The sequence below is a fragment of the Oncorhynchus mykiss genome, chromosome 5 (assembly GCF_057628025.1).
Source record: "Oncorhynchus mykiss isolate SJ-2025 chromosome 5, ASM5762802v1, whole genome shotgun sequence".
Classification (NCBI taxonomy): domain Eukaryota; kingdom Metazoa; phylum Chordata; class Actinopteri; order Salmoniformes; family Salmonidae; genus Oncorhynchus; species Oncorhynchus mykiss.
Window position 1 is genome coordinate 46,715,193 of NC_143026.1, and position 20,769 is coordinate 46,735,961.

Sequence of the window (20,769 nt, forward strand, 5' to 3'; positions counted from 1 at the left end):
GGACACTGTTATCGTTGACTATCATCAAATGTGAAGACTGTATATTATCAAATCAATTATTCTCTGTGTAATTTTAATTGCACGATGAAACTAATCCTGTAACTTTAACTAGGAAGTCAGGGCACCATGTGAACATATTTCAATTTCCCGAATATAACTCATATCTTATCAAAACAGTTGCGTATTAATGAATTTTACCTCATCAGTCTCATTACTGGATGCCGCAAACCATTGGATATCTGCACGAACCCTAGCATAGAATCATGAATAAGCGATATACAAATTGGCTTGATTATTTAACACACTTAATCAATCACAGAATTACGTAAACACACACACAAATAGGTCATACATTGGTTACTACATGATACAAAGAAAAAGTTCCTAGCAGATGAAATCCGAAATGACTCCTTGGTAGACAAAGGAAATGGGGTGGGGACCACTCAAGCAGTTAACTCATAGAGGATAACTACACTCATTGCTAATACTTTGAACATGAACAACCGCTCATTTGAAAAGATATTCCAATTGACATATTTACAAGTGTCTGCGTTTTTGTTGTCCCTCTGCGATTGACGGTCCTTCTGCTGGATAGTCAGTCGACAGAGAACCTCTGGTTTGTCCACCAGAGATCAAAGTCTTAGGTTGTTAGAATGGTTACTTCAGAGTATTTAAACAGCTGCAGTCTGAATAATTGCCACAGAATGAGTTGTGAGCAAGGCCTTAAAAACAATCTATATGTCCCAGAGCTGCTAGAAAAGTTATATATATTATTGAAACAATGTTGCGATTGTTTGTGAGATTCTAATTGGGGGAAAGTTTCTGTGGGGGTTGCCATGGAAGCCAAGAAAGGGAGTGAGGTGTGTGTGTGTGCTCTCAAACATACATGCATGTGGGGGTCTGGGAGAGGAAGTGTGTCCATCTGATGAATGGGCATGTGCTTGAACTCAATTTTATACACTAATTGTAGTCTCACCCATTCATTTCTATTGACCGGTCATTGTTGACTGGGAACATTACAGCTGTACAAAAGTTAAATATAACACCCAAAATGTAATGAGAATCATCAAAATGTATTCTGTGTGTTCAGATGCCCTGTGTGGACAACGTCATGGAACCTTATGACAAACTTTTACATGTGTCCAATTCAACCGGAACACAGCAGGAGTGTTCAAAGGACAGGGATACAATTTTGTGAAAATCACCGAAATCATGGTATTTCCTTGTTTTTGTTGTTGTCCTGGTGTCTTATGGAATCACTCCAGTCTGGAAGGATGCACTAGACCCAACCTGCTGTCTGACTGCTGCGGTTAAGTGTCATTATTGCCTAGATCCTAGAACGACCTTGTTGACTAACCCAGGCTTTTTTGCCTTTTTGATTTAGACTTGATAAGGTACTGTGAATTTTGATATTTTTGTTTGTGTGTGTGTTTTAGAGGGAGTCCGCGTGTCAAGGTCACCCCAGAAGAGCAGTGTGCCCCCGCTCTCAGCCTGGAGATGAAGAGACCCATAGATCTGGAGGCTCCCATCACCAGGTACTACAGTGTGTCTCACACACACAGTATACAAACCCCAACGTGTACACACCTAAATACGGAAACATACATGCATGCATACATACATGCACGCACACACACACACACACACATACACACGCTGGAACTCATACTGGACACTGAAGTGTGTTTAGTATGCAAGTAAACAAAAATGTTGTTTTACATTCTGGACTGGTGCATGGTACGTACTTCAGCCACTGTGTACATTTTGTGCTGAAGAGATTTCCTCCTCCTCCCAAACCAATTTGTCAATTTGACTGCGGCAAATTATTTAACTGCGTATGGCTTCGCACATTCTTCCTCTAGTCCCTGTGGACTTCAGTAGGACATTAAAGATCTATCATCCTTGCGTTTCCTTTCTCTGTCTGTGCATGGGGGTGTCTCTCTGTCTGTGCGTGGGGGTGTGTCTCTGGCTGCGCGGGGGGGGTGTCTCTCTGTCTGCGCGGGGGGGCGTCTCTGTCTGCGCGGGGGGGCGTGTCTCTGGCTGCGTGACTCTCTGTCTGCGTGACTCTCTGTCTGCGCGTGGGGGCGTGTCTCTGTCTGCGCGTGGGGGCGTGTCTCTGTCTGCGCGTGGGGGCGTGTCTCTGTCTGCACGTGGGGGCGTGTCTCTGCGCGTGTCTCTGCGCACGTCTCTGCGTGGGGGTGTCTGTGCGCGGGGGCATCTCTGCGTGCGTGTCTGCGTCTCTGCGTGCGTCTCTGCGTGCGTCTGCGTCTCTGCGTGCGTCTCTGTGTGCGTCTCTGCGTGCGTCTCTGCGTGCGTGTCTGTGCGTCTCTGCGTGCGTGTCTGTGTGTCTCAGCGTGTGTTTCTGCGTGTGTCCATCCTGCCAGTAGCCTGGCTTTAGAGCTGCATGCCTGGGGTGAACTGAGCAGAGCAGCTAAGCTCCAGTATTGTCCTTTTTGCTTGAGAAGACCCATTCTCCAGAGAGTCCTGGTGGCTGTTGGCTCTAGAATGCCCCCATTCTGCTCTGGAGAGATGAAGCCAGACCGCAGTCAGATTACTGAGTTTAGGCTATCGGGTAGTCCTCGGTACTCACAGACCATCTGAGAACACTGGGGCCACACATTCCAGCCGGGTCCCTCAGCATCTCCCCACTTCTCTTTCTCTTCATCTGTCTATCTTCTATCTGTCACTCTTCCTTTTATCCAACTTCAATTTTCTGTCGCATGCTCTCTCTCTCTCTCTCTCTCTCTCTCTATTTTCTACTCATTTCTGTTGCGCGCGCCCTCTCCCTCTGAATTTGTTACGTACTCGCTCTCTCACTACATCTTTCTCGCTGCGCTTCAGGCATAACAATGAGCAGGAGCGTTTATTTGAAGGACGCCGTTAAGGTGTCTGAGTGACTGCAGGAGAGGTGCTGGGTGCTTCTGATCTGCTGCCGTAATCATTGTTTCGCGGCCTTCCTCTCAGATCCTCTGTGGGCTGCTTGAACATCCCCCAGTGCATTCTCTCTCGCTCTCTTTCTTGTTGTTGTGTTGGAGACACTAAAGCCTGGTACTAGGAATAGATGTGCGCACAGCCGGGCATCCAGTAAACACTAGCTAAGCACCCCACCTCTCTCTCTCTCACGCTCTCTCTCTCTCTCTCTCCCCCCCAGTATTAAGTCTCTTCAGGAGGACTTGTTGGTGTCTACAGCTGATGGCTACCTCCACATCCTCCACTGGGACGGAGTCAGCAATGGCCGGAAGGCTATCAGTCTCTGCACCGTCCCCTTCTCCCTGGACCTACAGTCAGCACGCGGTCAGTCACACTCACTATACACCACCCTCTTCCTACCTCGCCTACCTGTACCCACCCCACCTAGCCCTTACCGATCCCTCTCAACTAACCTGAACCTCTACCCATGTGTGCGTTTTGCAGTCGGGCTCAATCGACACCATCCTCTCCCCAGACCTCATAGGGATTGTGTCTAACTGGGAGCCCAATTCAGATCTTTTTCCCCCACTCATTGGTCTTTTCACCCATCCCATCAAAATCGTTGCACATCAGATCTATTCCAGAGCTGATTTGATTGGTCAAAAGTCCAATTGGTGGGGGGAAAAAATGAGTTGGGCTGCCGGTGTAAACGCAGCCTAAGTGTCGTCCCTGCGTAGGCCTGAAGTCATGTATGTGCAATGTGTTTCTTCATGCGTTTTATTTGCTCGTGCAGGTGGTCCGTCTCTGGATCTGGAGGGGCTGTACATCAGAGACATGGAGTACTGTGTGACTCTGGATGGCTTTGCTGTGGTGCTTGACGACGGGAGGCTGGGATTCATCAGTCCTGTAGCCAGCAGGTTTACCGCGGAAGTAAGAGAAAGAAGTCTGTGTGTGTGTGTGATTTGCTGTGGCGCTTGACGATTGACAGGCTAGGACTCATAAGAACGGTGGGGGAAGTGTTGTGTTGGGGTGTGTGTGTGTTTTTGCTGCGGAGACGCACACAACGCAGCCGTGTTCTGTAAGTCATGTTAAGCGTGACTGTCAAGGGTCGATGAAAAATGGGGGTGGAGTGAAAGGCGGAGGCGAGTGTCTGCCTGCGCGTCCGCGCGCGTGTGTGTTTGTGTGTCGGGAGTGACGTACGGTGATCTATTGGACTGTCTCTTGTCTCCCCCAGCAGCTGCAGGGCGTCTGGGCAGCAGACGTAACAGACGGCACGTGTGTGGCGGTCAACAATAAGTACAGGCTGATGGCGTTTGGTTGTGCCAGGTACGTGTGTCCTGCTGGCATCAGTACAAGCCTCTGTAGCCACTTCCTGGAATGCAAATGACACAATCAAGAGAACCCATGGTCCCACTGTTAATTCAGTTAAGCAGGAGGGGGGTGTGTGTGTGTGTGTGTGTGTGTGTGTGAGAACACACACAAGCTGGCAGATTGCACAATCGGTGAGAAACGCTTGTCAAACACACACCAATCACAAAGACCGACAGCGGCTTGTTTTGCACACACACGCTGACCTGCAGTGATGAGTTCAGCAGAGAGACCCTGAGTGGCAGTAGATAATGAGTCAATCACCGGCTGTGGGATTCCGCACCCTTTCCGTTCATTAAATGCCTGCTCATTATTTCAGCGTTTTTTTTGTTTTGTTTTTCATTTAGGAAGTGTCGGCTAATTCATTGCTGGTACTCTGTACTAAACAAGATTGACATGAACTTGACTGCACAAGCGGCTGTTATGTAATATGCCTACTTCTGATGGGTCAGCGTTATTTATTCATGTATTGAATCCCCTGACTGTGTTTGTGAATTTCAATTTGCTGGCACATATTGCCAAAGCACAATGTTACCTGAGAAGAAAGAGTAATGAGTAATTATTAACATTCGTCTCTCTCTCTCTGTCTCTGTTCCAGTGGCTCAGTATTGGTGTACATGATTGACACCACCACAGGATCCATGCAGCTCTCCCACAAGCTGGAGCTCACCCCAAAACACTTCCCCGGTACGTCTGTCTCTGACTGACCACCAGCTCACGCTCCCGTTTAGTGTTGACGGATGAAAGTACCCTTTTTTTATACAAACTAGTCCACCCCGTCAGGTTTTTTACACTGAATGGTATCACATGATGCCTCTTTATAGTGCTGGTTTTCGTTTTGACTCGAAAGTGCAAGTGATTCTATGGAGTAGTTCCCCCTCAACACATCAGCCATGCAGAGCCATTGGTTTGTTTTATGGTACACTCATGCCCCCTAGTGGTAGTGGGTGGTATGAAAGTACAGCGCCGTGTAAAATCCTATTGACATTTTTAAATAACCCTGAGCTAGATGACATCACAGGGATGTTTATTTTACACGGCGCTGTGTTGTCTCTGTTGTTGACGAGTGCACGGTTAAACCGAAGAAACCATAGTACTGTAAAAGCAGGGTTGTGGTCAATTCGGGAAGTAAACCATATTCCTATTCTAGTTTTCCTCAATTGAAATGAATTGACTAAATGGAATTGACTCGACTGTATTACTGTAAAGATTTCTGTCTGACCGGTCGCCGTGTCTGTATCAAATCTCCCTCAGACGTGTGGAACAAGACCGGCTCGGTGAAGCTGATCCGCTGGTCCCCCGACTACAGCGTTGCCATGGTGACCTGGGAGTGCGGCGGGCTGTCTTTATGGAGTGTGTTCGGAGCACACCTCATCTGTACACTCGGGGAGGACTTTGCGTGAGTGACAAGACGACGGTCTTTCTTCGTTATTCTTCCTCCTCTGTTGGTCTTCATTTTCCTCCTCCCCCTTCCCAGGAATCCCGCAGCCGTAGTACAATTCACATCGCCGTCGTCTTGTCAGCTACGCTCTATGGTGCAGACTGCGTGCTCTCATACAGTATAGGTTGAGCTGGCTTCATCCCGAACGGGACAACAACAAAAAACTGTGCAAAATCTTCTCTTTTTCTCCTTGCAATTGTGTCTATTATAAACCCTTCTCTATGACTACGGTCTCAACCCCAGGTATCGGTCAGACGGCACTAAGAAAGATCCTATAAAGATCAGCTCTATGTGCTGGGGAGCGGAAGGCTACCACCTGTGGGTCATCACCAGTAGAGAGGAAGCGGAGCTTGTAGAGAACATGGAGGAGGCTCCACCTCCTACCCAGACCAAGCAGGCGGGGATACTGCAGTTCCACTTCATCAAAAGCGCCCTCACCGTTAACCCCTGCACGGTGAGCTTATGGACAATGGCGTCAATGCACACGTTCCTGACACCAACCAATTTTGCTTGCTGGGCACTTTCATGTAGAATACTGATATGTTGCAAACATTGTTTTTTGTTGTTGTTGATTCCCTGTTGTCTGTCCCTCCCAGAGTAACCAGGAGCAGGTTTTACTACATGGGGAAGACCGTCTGTACCTGACCTGTGGTGACCCCACCCAGGTCCCATCCAGCAGCTCCGATGGCCCTCACACCCCTCACCCCCATAACCTCGCCCATGGCCTGGAGGGCAGCCCCCTTCACCATCGCTCCGCCCCCTCACCCAACTCCATCTCTCAGGGACTCAGCACTTTACTGGGACACAAGCACTGGCACGTGGTCCAGGTACAACCTCATAAACTTAATTCATTTTGAATTCAGGAAGCGTTATTGTCCTTCAGCTACCCATTCAGATGTCGCTTTGATATGTTGACGTGAAGCTTGACAAGTTAGAAATGATGTTTGGCATCCTGTCAGTCAAACTATCCTGTGTTTTTCCCCCCTCTGTCGTAGATTCACAGCACATACCTAGAGAGTAATTGGCCTATACGGGTGAGTCGGTGTGGGGAAATACTTCTACGTCTGTCCTTTAGGGATAAGTATTCAGTGTGTGTGTGTGTGGCTATATCAAACCATGTTAACCTGAGTTGTCAAAAGAATGCAGTTTTTCCAGATACCCAATGTCGTCATGCGCACTTAGCCTGCTATATCTATGGCTTCTAATGCATGAGAGGTGCGTGTGTGTGTGTGTGTGTCTATATAGTTTGCAGCCATAGACACAGCAGGCCAGTGCATAGCGGTGGCAGGGAGACGTGGCTTTGCACATTACTCCATGTCCACCAGGAAATGGAAGCTGTTTGGGAACATCACTCAGGAGCAGAACATGACCGTGACAGGGGGGCTGGCCTGGTGGAACGACTTTGTCGTTGTTGCCTGTTACAATTTCACCGACCGGCAAGAAGAGGTAAGACGGCATAACACCGATAACTAACGTTCAGGAACAATACATTTTACACCACCCTGTTCTGAACATGTATGGGTCAATGGACAAATGGATTGAGAATGTATGATGGTTTGCTCACGACGAGCTGATGAGCTCCGTTTGACTGGTCACTTCGATGGACGGACAAAGTGAACAGCGGTACTTTCTTTCCTCCCCCGCCGTTTCTCCCCTCCCGGTGTAGCTGCGTCTGTACCTCCGGTCGTCCAACCTGGACAATGCCTTCGCCTCCGTCACCAAGCTGCACTCTGACACCCTGCTGCTCAACGTGTTCAGAGACCTGATAGTCCTCTTCAGAGCAGACTGCTCCATCTTCCTCTACAGCATCGAGAGGAGGCACGACGGGTAGGGAGAGACGAACATGCTTAGGACAGGCACAGGCATGCACACCCACTCATACAAAAAAAACTTTTTAAAAACTCTCACACACATTTATTAGCAGGCAGGACAAGACCGGTGGGGAAGATCACCTGACAGAGGTCACGGATGATAATCAATAGTGTTTCTTTCCTATAATACTTATCACATGCCATTGGTTGGGGCTTTAACTCGGGGGGGGGGGGGGGGCTTTACAAAGGACCTGTCCAATCAATGCTGTGTTGTCTTTCTCTGAAGGCCCAACCCGTCAGCCTGTGTTGAGCTGCTTCAGGAGGTGTCCATGTCCCGCTACATCCCCCATCCTGCCCTGGTGGTGTCTGTCACCCTCACCTCGGTGCGCACAGAGACCGGCATCGCGCTTAAAGCCCCACAGCAGGTACTGGTTTCAATACACACATGAAATCCCATCAAAAACTTGGTCTCTTCAGACATCAGCGTGGCTCCCCCCCCCCCCCCCCTCATGCTCCTAGCGCTTTTCTCCAACCCCTTGTTCCTGGAGAGCTACCGTCCTGTAGGTTTTCACTCCAACCCTAATCGAGCGCATCTGATTCTAATAACCAGCTGGTTGATGAGCTGAATCAGGTTAGTTAGAGCTGGGGTTGGAGCCAAAAACCTACAAGGGGGGTAGATCTCCAGGAACAAGGGGTTGGAGAGCCCTTATTTTGCAGCTATTTTGAACAGAGTTTTAATTTGTGCTGATTGCGATGTCTTTTAAACCTACTTTAGTGAATGCACTGATTTGTGAATCACTCTGGGTAAATGTCTGCTAAGTTGTTAAAATGTGAATAGTACTAATTTGTGTCGCTGTACTAGGCCTGTATGGCAGAGAGCATCATGCTGAACCTGGCTGGCCAACTCATCATGCTACAGAGAGACCGTTCTGGACCACAGGTACGAGAGAAGGAAGACCAGAAGAAACTGGTGAGTCACTCACACACACACACACACACACACACACACACACACACACACACACAGTACCAGTCAAAAGTTTGGACACCTACTCATTCAAGGGTTTTTCTTTATTTTAAATTGTTTCTACATTGTAGAATAATAGTGAAGACATCAAAACTATGAAATAACACACATGGAATCATGTAGTAACCAAAAAACGTGTTAAACAAATCAAAATATATTTTTGATTCTTCAAAGTAGACACCCTTTGCCTTGACAGTTTTGCACACTATTGGCATTCTCTCAACCAGCTTCATGAGGTAGTCACCTGTAATGCATTTCAATTAACAGGTGTGCCTTGTTAATTTGTGGATTTTTTTTTCCTTCATGCGTTTGAGCCAATCAGTTGTGTTGTGACAAGGTAGGGGTGGTATACAGAAGATATCCCTATTTGGTAAAAGACCAAGTCCATATTATGGCAAGAACAGCTCAAATAAGCAAATAGAAACTACAGTCCATTACTTTAAGACATGAAGGTCAGTCAATCAGGAAAATGTCAAGAACTTTGAAAGTTTCTTCAAGTGCAGTCGCAAAAACCTTCAAGCGCTATGATGAAACTGGCTCTGAGGACCGCCATAGGAAAGGAAGAGCCGGAGTTACCTCTGCTGCAGTTACCAGCCTAAATAAATGCTTCACAGAGTTCAAGTACCAGACACATCTCAACATCAACTGTTCAGAGGAGACTGTGTGAATCAGGCCTTCATGGTCGAATTGCTGTAAAGAAACCACTACAGGAGGACACCAATAAGAAGAAGAGACTTACTTGGGCCAAGAAACACGAGCAATGGACATTAGACCGGTGGGAATTTGTCCTTTGGTCTGATGAGTCCAAATTTGAGATTTTTGGTTCCAACTGCTGCGTCTTTGTGAGATGAACTACGCATGGAGGAGGAGGTGTGGTGATGTGGGGATGCTTTGCTGGTGACACTCAGTGATTTATTTAGAATTCAAGGCGCACTTAACCAGCATGGCTACCACAGCATTGTGCAGCAATACGCCATCCCATTTGGTTTGCGCTTAGTGGGACTATCCATTTGTTTTTCAACAGGACAATGACCTAGCACACACCTCCAGGCTGTGTAAGGGCTATTTGACCAAGCAGGAGAGTGATGGAGGGCTGCATCAGATGACCTGGCCTCGACAATCACCCGACCTCAACCCAATTGAGATGTTTTGGGCTGAGTTGGACCGCAGAGTGAAGGAAAAGCAACTCACAAGTGCTCAGCATATATGGGAACTCCTTCAAGACTGTTGGGAAAGCATTCCTCGCGAAGCTGTGCAAAGCTGTCAAGGCTTTGAAGAATGTCAAATATGAAATATATTTTGATTTGTTTAACACTTTTTTTTGCTTACTACATGATTTCATATGTGTTATTTCATAGTTTTGATGTCTTCACTATTATTCTACGATGTAGAACATAGTCAAAAATAAAGAAAATCCCAGGAATATGTCCAAACTTTTGACTGGTACTGTACACACACACACACACCTACCTACTGTTTAGGCTGTATAGCCTACTCCTACAGTCATTGTCATGCTGTACAGCACAACCAGACTTGGGACCGGACTAAGTCACCCCCCCCCCCACCCCCTGTAATAGTTGTCTTTGTCTCGTCATAATACATATATTGATTGCTTTAATTTGTCAAACTTGATACTGTCATTGTCCGTGTACATCTAAAGCATTGTCTTACCCGCCAGCCACAGTATGCACTGTGGTGCGTGTATGCTGACCCGGTCTATCACTCTCTGTTTCTAGCTGCCGTTCTGTCCGCCCGTGGTTCTGGCTCAGTGTGTAGAGAACGTGTGGACCACGTGTCGCAGTAACAAGAAGAAGCGCCACCTGCTGGAGGCTCTGTGGCTGTCCTGTGGCGAGGCCGGAATGAAGGTGTGGCTGCCCCTTCTTCTCATTGAAATGAAACGCTTGTTGTTGTCGTCCAAGTCTACACATCCTTCTATAAATTGCAACAAGAAAACATGCGTATGGCTACATTAGAAGGAATTTGAAGGGTGATGTTTGTCGGTGTGTTTCGCGATCTACTTGTTAGTTCCCGAGCATATTATTCGATGCTGCCACGCGATTGTTTCATTGTACCTCTCAAAAGGTGTGGCTGCCCCTGTTCCCGCGGGACCACCGTAAGCCCCACTCGTTCCTGTCCCGGCGCATCATGCTCCCCTTCCACATCAACATCTACCCCCTGGCCGTGCTGTTTGAAGATGCCCTGGTGCTGGGGGCATCTAATGAGACTGTGCTCTACGACGGCCTGCAGGTACTGTAGTTAGTATTATAGTATTATTATTTATTATTATAATTATATTATAATTATATAGTATTATTATAGTAGTATTATATTGTAGTTATTACAGTAATAGTAGTATCTGGTGTTGGGGGTTGGCAAATAGAACCTGGTCTACGACGGCCTGCGAGGGAGAGGGGGGCTGATAACAAATCCTAGATACCATCTCTTGACGTTGTGCCAAGGCTCTTAATGCCTACGAACTGCTCTTGCACTCTACAACTTTTCAAATCACTGTCTCTGCGCGAATAACATAATCACCGTCTTCTTCTGCAGGGTCCCAGAGAGGGCCGGGAGCCTCTTGAGGTGGCGTTCCCTTATTGCACGGTGGAGAGGACCTCCCAGATCTACCTCCACCACATCCTGCGCCAGCTACTCGTGCGTAACCTGGGAGAGCAGGCCCTGCTCCTGGCCCAGTCCTGCGCGGCGCTCCCCTACTTCCCCCACGTCATGGAGCTCATGGTCCACGTGGTGCTGGAGGAGGAGGCCACCTCCCGGGAGCCCATCCCCGACCCGCTGCTTCCCACCGTGGCCAAGTTCATCACCGAGTTCCCCCTGTTCCTCCAGGTAAGGAGGAGGAGGGGGAGAGCGATGTGGATGGAGGAGTATTGTCGTTCTCGGCTGAGGCAACTCTTGTGCATTTTCGACTGAATTAATTCATTTATTCATTCATATTTTCTTCGTCCAGACCATCGTGCACTGCGCCAGGAAGACGGAGTACGCCCTGTGGAACTACCTGTTTGCTGCCGTGGGCAACCCCAAGGATCTGTTTGAGGAATGTCTAATGGCTCAGGACCTGGACACAGCAGCATCCTATCTCATCATACTGCAGGTATCTACATATACTACCCTATCTCATGGCACTGTAAGATTCCTATCCTATATCCCAGAGGCACATTATTTAGAAATGTGACTGGTATTAAGGTATGGAGCTAGGGTGAGGGTTGGAGCTCCGGTTAGGATTGGAGCCACTGTATGGTGAGCGTTGGAGCAGGGGTGAGGGTAATGTTTAGGGGTGGAGTTGTGTCGTGTATGGATAATGTAACTGTGGCGTCTAGAACATGGAGGTTCCGGCGGTGAGCAGGCAGCACGCTACGCTGCTCTTCAACACGGCTCTGGAGCAGGGCAAGTGGGACCTCTGTCGTCACATGATCCGATTCCTCAAGGCCATTGGCTCTGGGGAGATGGAGACCCCGCCTCCAACACCAACCACTCAGGTATCGGAGAGAACTAATTCAAGCTCGCTGCTTCTACTCTGTCTTCTACCGCTGTCTCTTCTCGCGCTCTCTACATCTTTAAATCATCTCTAAATCTCTAAGCGGCTAGACTAATCTATGGGGATGATATTAGGGATGGTCTAAAAATACTGTATAAAGACTGCTATTAAGGCTACGGCCTCATATCCACCTCTCTCTATGTAAGCAATAAGGCCCAACGGGGGTGGTTGTGGTATATGGCCAGTATACCACAGCTAAGGGCTGTTCTTATGCGCTACGCGATGCGGCTAAGGCCTGGATACAGCGCTTAGCCGTGGTTTATGGGCCACGTACCACAAACCCCCGAGGTGCCTTATTGCTATTATGAACTGGTTACCAACATAATTAGAGCAGTACATTTATTAAAAAATATATATGTATAATGTCCATATGGTATATTATCTGGTCGAGCATTCAGGGCTCGAACCACCCGGTTTATAATTAAATATAAATTGGATATAAACTGGCTATGTTGTTGTTTCAGGGGCTTACTGGATGAGTTGTCCCGCCTGAATATGAGCACATTGTTCGAACAGTAGATTGGAGTTTTAAATGCTTCCCATATAAGTGACCGGTTGATGTGTCCTCTCAACAGGAACCCAGTTCGACGGGAGGCTTCGAGTTCTTCAGGAACCGCAGCATCAGTCTGTCCCAGTCAGCTGACGGCATCGCTGCTGGGAAGTTTAACCTTCAGAAGACCTTTAGCATGCCCTCTGGGCCCTCCACTAAAGGGTACTATTATTATAGTAATACGTTCAATTGAACAGATTTTATTCAAAGACTTAAAGTACAGTGAGCGTATGCGTGATCCTGGCAGGAATTGAACACGCTGCCGTGGCGTTTACTAGCCCTTCTCTTCTATCTACTGAGCCGGACAGACCCACTACTGCTGGGCTCCAGTTCTCAAGTTCAAATGAACAATGATGATGATAACATAACATGTCGTACTTATACAAAGAATTACTGGGCTATTATCTGTTTTGCATAATTAATTGGATGGAATTGAGACCAGCCCTCGTGGCATTTGCTATTCGTGTTCCGGGCCCTTTCCCTATCGTACCTGTAATAGCTCTTCCATCTCTTCCACGTGTCCTCTGTCGCTCTCTCTGTCTCTCTCTCTAGGTCTGAGCGATGGAGTAAGGACAGTGACTGTGCTGAGAACATGTACATAGACATGATGTTATGGCGTCACGCCCGGCACCTGCTGGAGCAGGTCCGCCTCAAAGACCTAGGCTGTTTCTCCGCCCAGCTGGGCTTCGAGCTGATTGGCTGGCTGTGCCGCGAGCGCACCCGGGTAGCGCGGCTCGATGACTTTGTCATGGCGCTGAAGTGTCTCCATAAGGACTTCCTCTGGCCGTTTCCTGTCATCCCAGCGTGCTCGACCAGCTCGCCCTTCAAGGACGGACAACGCAAGACGGGTGAGGGTGTGACTGTGGCTGCATCTCCCCTCAGCTGTGGTTGTCGGTCTCCCCAGTCAACTTCCCCTATCCCATTTCTTTGTAAGTGTGTTCAGTGTGCCAACCTTGATAAGTGCCTGCATGTGTGTTTCTCTCTCCCTCCAGTGCTGAGCCAGCGGCTGCTAAAGTCCCAGTCAGCAGACAGCCTGTTGAACAGTGACATGGACACAGCACCCCCGCAAGCCTCAGCACGCAACAGCAACCACACCTGGCTGGACGGTCTCGGGGCGCTGGGGCCGGAGCCTAAAGAGATGAACACATCCTCTTCCCACGGGGGGCCACAGACACAGGAGGCCTTCCTCTCTCCACTCACTAACAAAAGTTGGTGGCCCTCCTCTACTTCAGCATTCACTTGTCATCTCTCCCCCCCCCTCTCTCTACATCTGCCTCTTGCTTTCTCTCTACCAGGCTCTCTCATTTTCTGTCTTCTTATCCCTTTACCTCTTCTTCTAAATTCTCTCCGGTCATCTCACTCTCACTCACTCTCTCTCTCTCTCTCTACATCTGCCCTCTCGCTTTCTCTCTACCAGGCTCTCTCATTTTCTGTCTTATCCCTTTACCTCTTCTTCTAAATTCTCTCCGGTCATCTCTTCTCTCTCTCTATCTCTCTATCTCTCTATCTATCTCTCTATCTCTCTATCTCTCTATCTCTCTATCTCTCTATCTATCTATCTATCTATCTATCTATCTATCTATCTATCTATCTCTCGCTTTCTCTCTACCAGGCTCTCATTTTCTGTCTTATCCCTTTACCTCTTCTTCTAAATTCTCTCCGGTCATCTCTTCCCCCCCTCTCTCTCTCTCTACATCTGCCTCTCGCTTTCTCTCTACCAGGCTCTCATTTTCTGTCTTATCCCTTCACCTCTTCTTCTAAATTCTCTCCGGTCATCTCTTCTTTCTCTCTCTCGCGCTTTCTCTCTCTCGCGCTTTCTCTCTCTCTCTCTCTCGCGCTTTCTCTCTCTCACGCTTTCTCTCTACATCTGCCTCTTGCTTTCTCTCTACCAGGCTCTCTCATTTTCTGTCTTATCCCTTTACCTCTTCTTCTAAATTCTCTCCGGTCATCTCTTCCCTCCCTTCCCTTATCCCCCAGCGGAGGAGTGCAGTATCGGTTCGGCCACAGACCTGACAGAGACCAGCAGCATGGTGGATGGAGACTGGACCATGGTGGATGAGAACTTCTCCACTCTGAGTCTGACCCAGTCTGAGCTGGAACACATCTCCATGGAGCTGGCTAACAAGGGGCCTCACAAGTCTCAGGTCCAGCTACGGTAAGACCGTAGTTATCCTCTCCAGTCCTCTCTGTTAGGTGCTACAAAATACTCCTTCACCCCACCTACCATCCCGACCTAGCTAGATTTATGGCTGTGGTGACCTATTCTGCTTGTTGGTTTCATATGTGGGTTTGTGTATATCTTGTGTGATTTTGTTACCCTTTTGTTTGTGTGTCCTTGGGTAGGTTTCCCAGACACAGATTAAGCCTATCCTTGGACTAAAATGTTCTAAAAGGAGAATCTCCATTGCACGTGCTTCTTAGTGTAGGACTAGGTGTAATCTGTCTGGTAAACCAGCCCCTTCTGTACCATTCCTGATCTCTTTCTGTCCTCAGCTACCTGCTGCATGTGTTCATGGAGGCGGGCTGTCTGGAGTGGTGTGTTGTGATTGGTCTGATCCTGAGAGAGGCCACGGTCATCAAGCAGGTGGTCAACTTCCTGGACAGCCCAGAGGTTCCTCCTGAGACCGTCCAAAGTATCCGCTCCGGCCTGCTGGGAGTCGATGCGTGGGCCTCCACAGACTGGTTAGTCTATCCCTCTTTCTTTACTTTCTATCTCTGTCGCTCTCTCTCACTAAGCTAGGAGAACTGTTGCTGCACGTGTGTGCCCATGTCTATGACAAAAATTCAATGAATGCTTGAAATGGCTATGAATATTCTTATGAATACTGGCTCCCTCGCTCTCCTCTCCTCCTCCCTGTAGCCTGGGCTATAAACCCTTCCTGACCCTGATCCGGCCCCAGCTGCAGAAGCTAATAGAGACTGCTGTGGAGCAGGTCCAGCCTGAAGCCTTCCAGCCAGGGGCTTCCAGCCCCAACTCCAAGCTGACTGAGCCCCAGCATGGATGCCCCAGGGCGGAGGACAGTAGAGGGCCTGCTCCCTTGGGCCTGGCCCTGCCCTCGGAGCCCCCTGGAGGGTTAGTGACAGAGGACGGAGGAGCTCCAGAGGAGCAGGAGGAGCAGGCGGCGGACGAGGGGGCGTATGACTGCACCCTGTCCTGACGTGCCCTGTCCTGACCTGGGTCGTGTTCATTAGCCACCAAAACGGAAGAAAATGGGCTGAAACAGGGAGGGACTACATAAAACGTTTTTGCTACGGTGTGTGTGCCCTAATGACTACAGCCCTGTCCTAATCTCTGACCTTGCTGGGCAGGTGAAGGGGTGTGGTGCGGGTGTGTGATGGGACACAGGATGAGAAAGAAGAGGAGGAGGAGGAAGGGATCCTCAAAGACTGAATACTCTGCATTGTGGGTCTCGAACCAGTTTTGTTGGCTGATGTGGACCCAGATATGTTACATCGACCATGAGTGTGTGTGTCTGTGTGAGAGTATATGCTTGTTTATGTGAGGCTTTTGTGTGTTACCATACTTTGGGTGTGAAACACAAGGAAGCTCTGTCTTTGTTTCTCTCCTGCCCGCGTACTCATCCATCCTGGTGCTGGAACAGGGTCTGAGTGAGCGGAGTGGGTTGAGTGTCAGTATTATGGACTTGAGTCACTGCAAACAGCGCTTGCCAGGACACAGCCAATTCATAGCACCCAAACAAAAACACCTAAGATATCCATACTGTACGACAGGTGGTTCAAACCTCTACGTTTATTCTACTTCCCATGTATTCCTTTTTAAAGAATTTGATCACAGACCAAGTTTTTTTTTGCAGATTCTGAGTTTGGGCTCGTCAGGCTTTATTCTGGAATGGAGTGTTCGAGCACAAAGCAGGCAGTTTGTTGCAATTTAGCTTTTTACCAAAATGTGCTTTTCAGATCAGAGAATTGCTCGCTGTCTGTGTTGTGGTCTCGGCTAGGCTTTAGTGACCGTCTAGGTATAAATGTATACTGCTCGGCTGGCTTTTCTGTGTGATGTGAGCGAATTCCAAGTCAGATCACCGTGGCGACTTGTTAGGGAGAGCACAATGAACAAAAAGCATCCGTAATGTTCTCCCGAGAGACCTGTCAAACACAAACCTTTTATTGGCAGCCATTCCACAGGACTGAACTGTTAAACCTTTATATTTTTTCACCGTTTGTACAAACGTCTATTGTACTTTTTCCGTGGAGTAAGTTCCAAGTATAACTTTGGTACTTCTGGCAAGAAACCGCCCCGGAAACCCACGAACGGTGTTGCCGGGACATTTTACGAGATGCGTGTGTTGTGCAAGGGGAGGGTTCTCATATTTTCATACCTCATGGTGTACAGTGGATTTTAAAGATGTTTTATGATACCTTTATCAATAATGTGGAGGTGTTCTTCAACATCCATAGCATTCATTTAGGAAATGATGTCCCCTTTTTACGATGCTAGACTGTGGCGCGAGAATGCTCTTGGTCAAGAGCGAAGACGTGTCTGTGTGTGTGTGTGATGACCTGGATGTTGAGGACGAGGGCCTGATAAGCCCTCAACCGGGCGGGGGGCCGGTAGCCCCGAGGTTAGAGCGTTTGGGCCAATAAGCGAAAGGTTTCTGGTTTGAATAGCGGAAACCGACAAGGTGATAAAAATCTGTTGCTGTGCCCTTGAGTAAGGCACTTAACCCTAATTGCTCCTGTTGCGCTATACGATTGTGACCCCACTCCCTGCGGGACACTCGAGGGGAGTTCGGATATGCCAACAACAAAACATTTCCAATTCAAACGTGTGTAACAGAACAAATATAAGCACCCCTCAAATGAATTCAAACAAACCATGACTGTCTCCTGAAAGGAGAATCTAACCATATCTGAGGACAAACCACATTTATTATGATGATCATGACCTGCATCTTCACACACGTACTCGAGAATTGAAACATTATTGCTCAATTAATTGGCTTCGGTCCTGTGGAGGATTCAATGGGAAGCAAACCATAGGAGAAACAAAGCTATGTTCATTCACTTTATATTGATATGCCAGAGTTCACTTTCTAATGTCTATAATGTCTTGGTCGTTATCACCGTGGTAAAAAACCTTGATCACAAGCGGTGATACTGATAACAATGACTTTACGAGAATCTCCAACTCCGACGCGGCTGTGTGTGTACGATGTAACTGCAAAGACCAAGTGGTATTGCATCTGTTAATGATTCTGTTTTGTTGACTTAAAGTACAGTATCCTCACATGGAATCCAGCTTTTATGAGGCCGAGTGTTATTCTTATTTATTGGTTGTGTTGTTATTACTATTCTAAATAGTCTTTTTTTATTATTCTTCAAATTGTTTTTATTTTGGCTATATCAAAGCAGCTAATGGAGAGCTATTTAATTGCTTTTGCCTCGACATACTGTAGTCATCTGAGTCTTTAGACCCATATCCCACCGCCTGACACGAAAAGAGCTCCTAAAACTGGGCCTCAGTTCGTTACGCGTCTCTGAGTAGGAGTGCTAGGTAGTTTTGCTTTTCAGATCATAATGTATACGATTACATGGACAAGGGGGATCCGAGTTGAGTCTGGTGTGTTTGTCCGGGGCTACAACAAAGATGCGTGCTGTTTGGGGGTACTTGAGGAGTTGAGGAACTCTGCTATCAAATATTATTTGTCACATGCGCCGAATACAACAGGTGTGGACCTTACAGTGAAATGCTTACTTACAAGCCATTTTTAAGAAATAAAGTAACAAATAATTAAAGAGCAGCAGTAAGAATAACAATAGCGAGGCTATATACAGGGGGTTCCGGTATGGAGTCAATGTGTGGGGGAGCACCAATAGTCTGGGTAGCCATTTGATTAGATGTTCAGGAGTCTTATGACTTGGTGGTAGAAGCTGTTTATAGAAGCCTCTTGGACCTAGACTTGGCGCTCCGGTACTTCTTTCCGTGCAGTAGGAGAGAAAAGTCTATGACTAGGGTGGCTGGAGTCTTTGACAATTTTTAGGGCCTTCCTCTGACACCGCCTGGTATTGCCTCCTGGATGGCAAGAAGCTTGGCCCCAGTGATGTACTGGGGCCGTACACATTACCCTCTGTAGTGCTTTGCGGTCAGAGGCCAAGCAGTTGCCATACCAGGCAGTGATGCAACCTGTCAGGATGCTCTCGATGGTGCAGCTGTAGAACCTTTTGAGGACCCATGCCAAATATTTCCATTCTCCTGAGGGGGAATAGGTTTTGTCATGCCCTCTTCAAAACTGTCTTGGTGTGCTTGTTAATTTGTTGGTGACGTGGACGCTCTCAAACTGCTCCACTCCATTCCCGTCGATGAGAATGGAGGCGTGCTCGGTCCTCCTTTTCCTGTAGTCCACATTCATCTCCTTTGTCTTGACCACTCTGACGGAGAAGTTGTTGCCCTTGCACCACACGGTCAGGTCTCTGACCTCCGTCCCTATAGGCTGTCTCGTCATTGTCTGATCTAGGCTCAGATCCCCCTTGTCCATGTAATCTTATACATTATGATCTGAGAAGCCAAATGGATCCTAGCACTCCTACTCTGAGACGCTTTATGAATAGGGGCCCAGGGATACTGGAGGACTGGAATTGGGACAACACTGCTCTAGACAACTGCTGGTGTTCTGAACACACCGGTTCTGGTTAACTTACTGTGCGTGTAGGCTGTGTTCCTCTATTATATTAGGTCCCTACAACTACAGAAAGTACAGCAATGGTGTCCACTTACGTACAGTAAGTACATCCCTATTAAATCGTGCAATTCTGAAATGTTACTTTGTTTCAGCTTTATCATGTTTATTTGAATCCTTTTATTTTCAGTTTTCAGCCTTTTTATTTGCATTCTCTGCTCCTCCTCTTTTCTGTCACTCATACAGACCAAACTATTTGTATTGTACTCATTATTTTTGCTGCAGCTTACTGTGTTTGTAGTGTACATGGTGGTTTTTCTGTTTCGCCTCTCTTCTGATTCTCATTTATTGTTCTGCTGCGTTAAGAAGATCCCTTTGTACAGTCACGACGACTGTACACAGCATTGATGTGCTTAGTTATATTCCATCTCTGCTTTCAGTACGGTATAGTATCAGCAGTCAGTGGCTTACTTTGCTGCCTGCTCTCAAACTGTGAAGTTTACCTAACACGCGTACAGTACTTGGCTAACCAAAGACAAATGTTCAGAGGCTTTCGGTTGGTGTGTGCAGGTTGTTGAGAAGATGAGTGCTTGTGTAGAGGTGCAAAGATGTACAATGAATCCCCCCCCCACACACTGTGATGAGAAAGATAACCAACCATTGACGCTCAAACCAATTTTTCAGTTAGTTCTCAAGATTGTTTTTCTATATCATATAGAAATGGATATTATGATTATACACGTCATGTTTCTGTCTGATCTGATGATGAGAAGCCTATTGTTTTGCGTGTCTGTCTTTGCTGCTGGGAAAAGCACAGTCATACATGACACAGCGGTACTGTGTTCAGACAAAGAACATCTCTGGTTCATACACACACAATATAGGTGATCAAAGACATACTGAGTGGAAGAGGACTCTTTTTACTTCATATTGTACTTTAAAGTATTGCCTATCTATGACACATTACCTGGGTCATGCAGACAGTTGGACATCTTCAATGCAGTGTACAGTATATAGTGTTTCTTGTACAATTAGCCTTTTCTACTAATTTTTTCTTTTCTATTTTATTTTTTTCCTGTACATAAAAGAACAATAAATTATTTTTAAAAACAGAAAAAAATGACTTATTTTTTTCCCAATTGCAATTGATATTTTCAAGACGACGACTACCAAAAATAACGGTTAATCAGGTATTAAGCACTTTATTGCTCCACACGGTGGTATCTTCATTTGAACACATGTTCATTTCAAGCTTCTTTTTTTGCATGGGGAAAAAACAGTGGTTCTGTTTCACTTACACATCATTCCCATAAATGATATCAACCATGTTAATCCTGTTGTCATGCTATAATAACTGATTTAACGGTATGGTTAGGGGGTAACTCCAGTTGATGAATATCTAAAAATGTCATACAAAACTGCACTTTATTCAGTGGCTCTGAAATACTCTGCAACTAAGTAAAATGTGTAACTAAAA

The 20,769-nt window shown here is 47.2% G+C and overlaps 1 protein-coding gene across 4 annotated transcripts in view; it reads left to right on the plus strand.

Annotated features, from left to right (window-relative positions):
• The window catches only part of LOC110523956 (guanine nucleotide exchange factor subunit RIC1), a 64,558-nt gene extending 44,146 nt beyond the window's left edge, over window positions 1–20,412 (plus strand). For 2 of the 4 annotated variants that reach the window (XM_036977687.2, XM_036977685.2), the window contains exons 4-27: window positions 1,437–1,535; window positions 3,152–3,294; window positions 3,704–3,840; window positions 4,145–4,236; window positions 4,877–4,965; window positions 5,533–5,677; window positions 5,963–6,173; window positions 6,316–6,546; window positions 6,715–6,753; window positions 6,965–7,165; window positions 7,386–7,546; window positions 7,817–7,955; window positions 8,393–8,500; window positions 10,294–10,422; window positions 10,640–10,804; window positions 11,108–11,398; window positions 11,520–11,663; window positions 11,890–12,048; window positions 12,683–12,819; window positions 13,210–13,505; window positions 13,650–13,865; window positions 14,635–14,812; window positions 15,151–15,339; window positions 15,518–20,412. In XM_036977687.2, coding sequence (XP_036833582.2) covers window positions 1,437–1,535; window positions 3,152–3,294; window positions 3,704–3,840; window positions 4,145–4,236; window positions 4,877–4,965; window positions 5,533–5,677; window positions 5,963–6,173; window positions 6,316–6,546; window positions 6,715–6,753; window positions 6,965–7,165; window positions 7,386–7,546; window positions 7,817–7,955; window positions 8,393–8,500; window positions 10,294–10,422; window positions 10,640–10,804; window positions 11,108–11,398; window positions 11,520–11,663; window positions 11,890–12,048; window positions 12,683–12,819; window positions 13,210–13,505; window positions 13,650–13,865; window positions 14,635–14,812; window positions 15,151–15,339; window positions 15,518–15,815 — 3,997 coding nt within the window. In that variant the 3' untranslated portion in view covers window positions 15,816–20,412. The remainder of the gene's footprint in view (window positions 1–1,436; window positions 1,536–3,151; window positions 3,295–3,703; window positions 3,841–4,144; window positions 4,237–4,876; window positions 4,966–5,532; window positions 5,678–5,962; window positions 6,174–6,315; window positions 6,547–6,714; window positions 6,754–6,964; window positions 7,166–7,385; window positions 7,547–7,816; window positions 7,956–8,392; window positions 8,501–10,293; window positions 10,423–10,639; window positions 10,805–11,107; window positions 11,399–11,519; window positions 11,664–11,889; window positions 12,049–12,682; window positions 12,820–13,209; window positions 13,506–13,649; window positions 13,866–14,634; window positions 14,813–15,150; window positions 15,340–15,517) is intronic. The other 2 variants (XM_090235038.1, XM_036977686.2) reach the window with 1 other exon arrangement.
• Window positions 20,413–20,769: the final 357 nt, after the last annotated feature.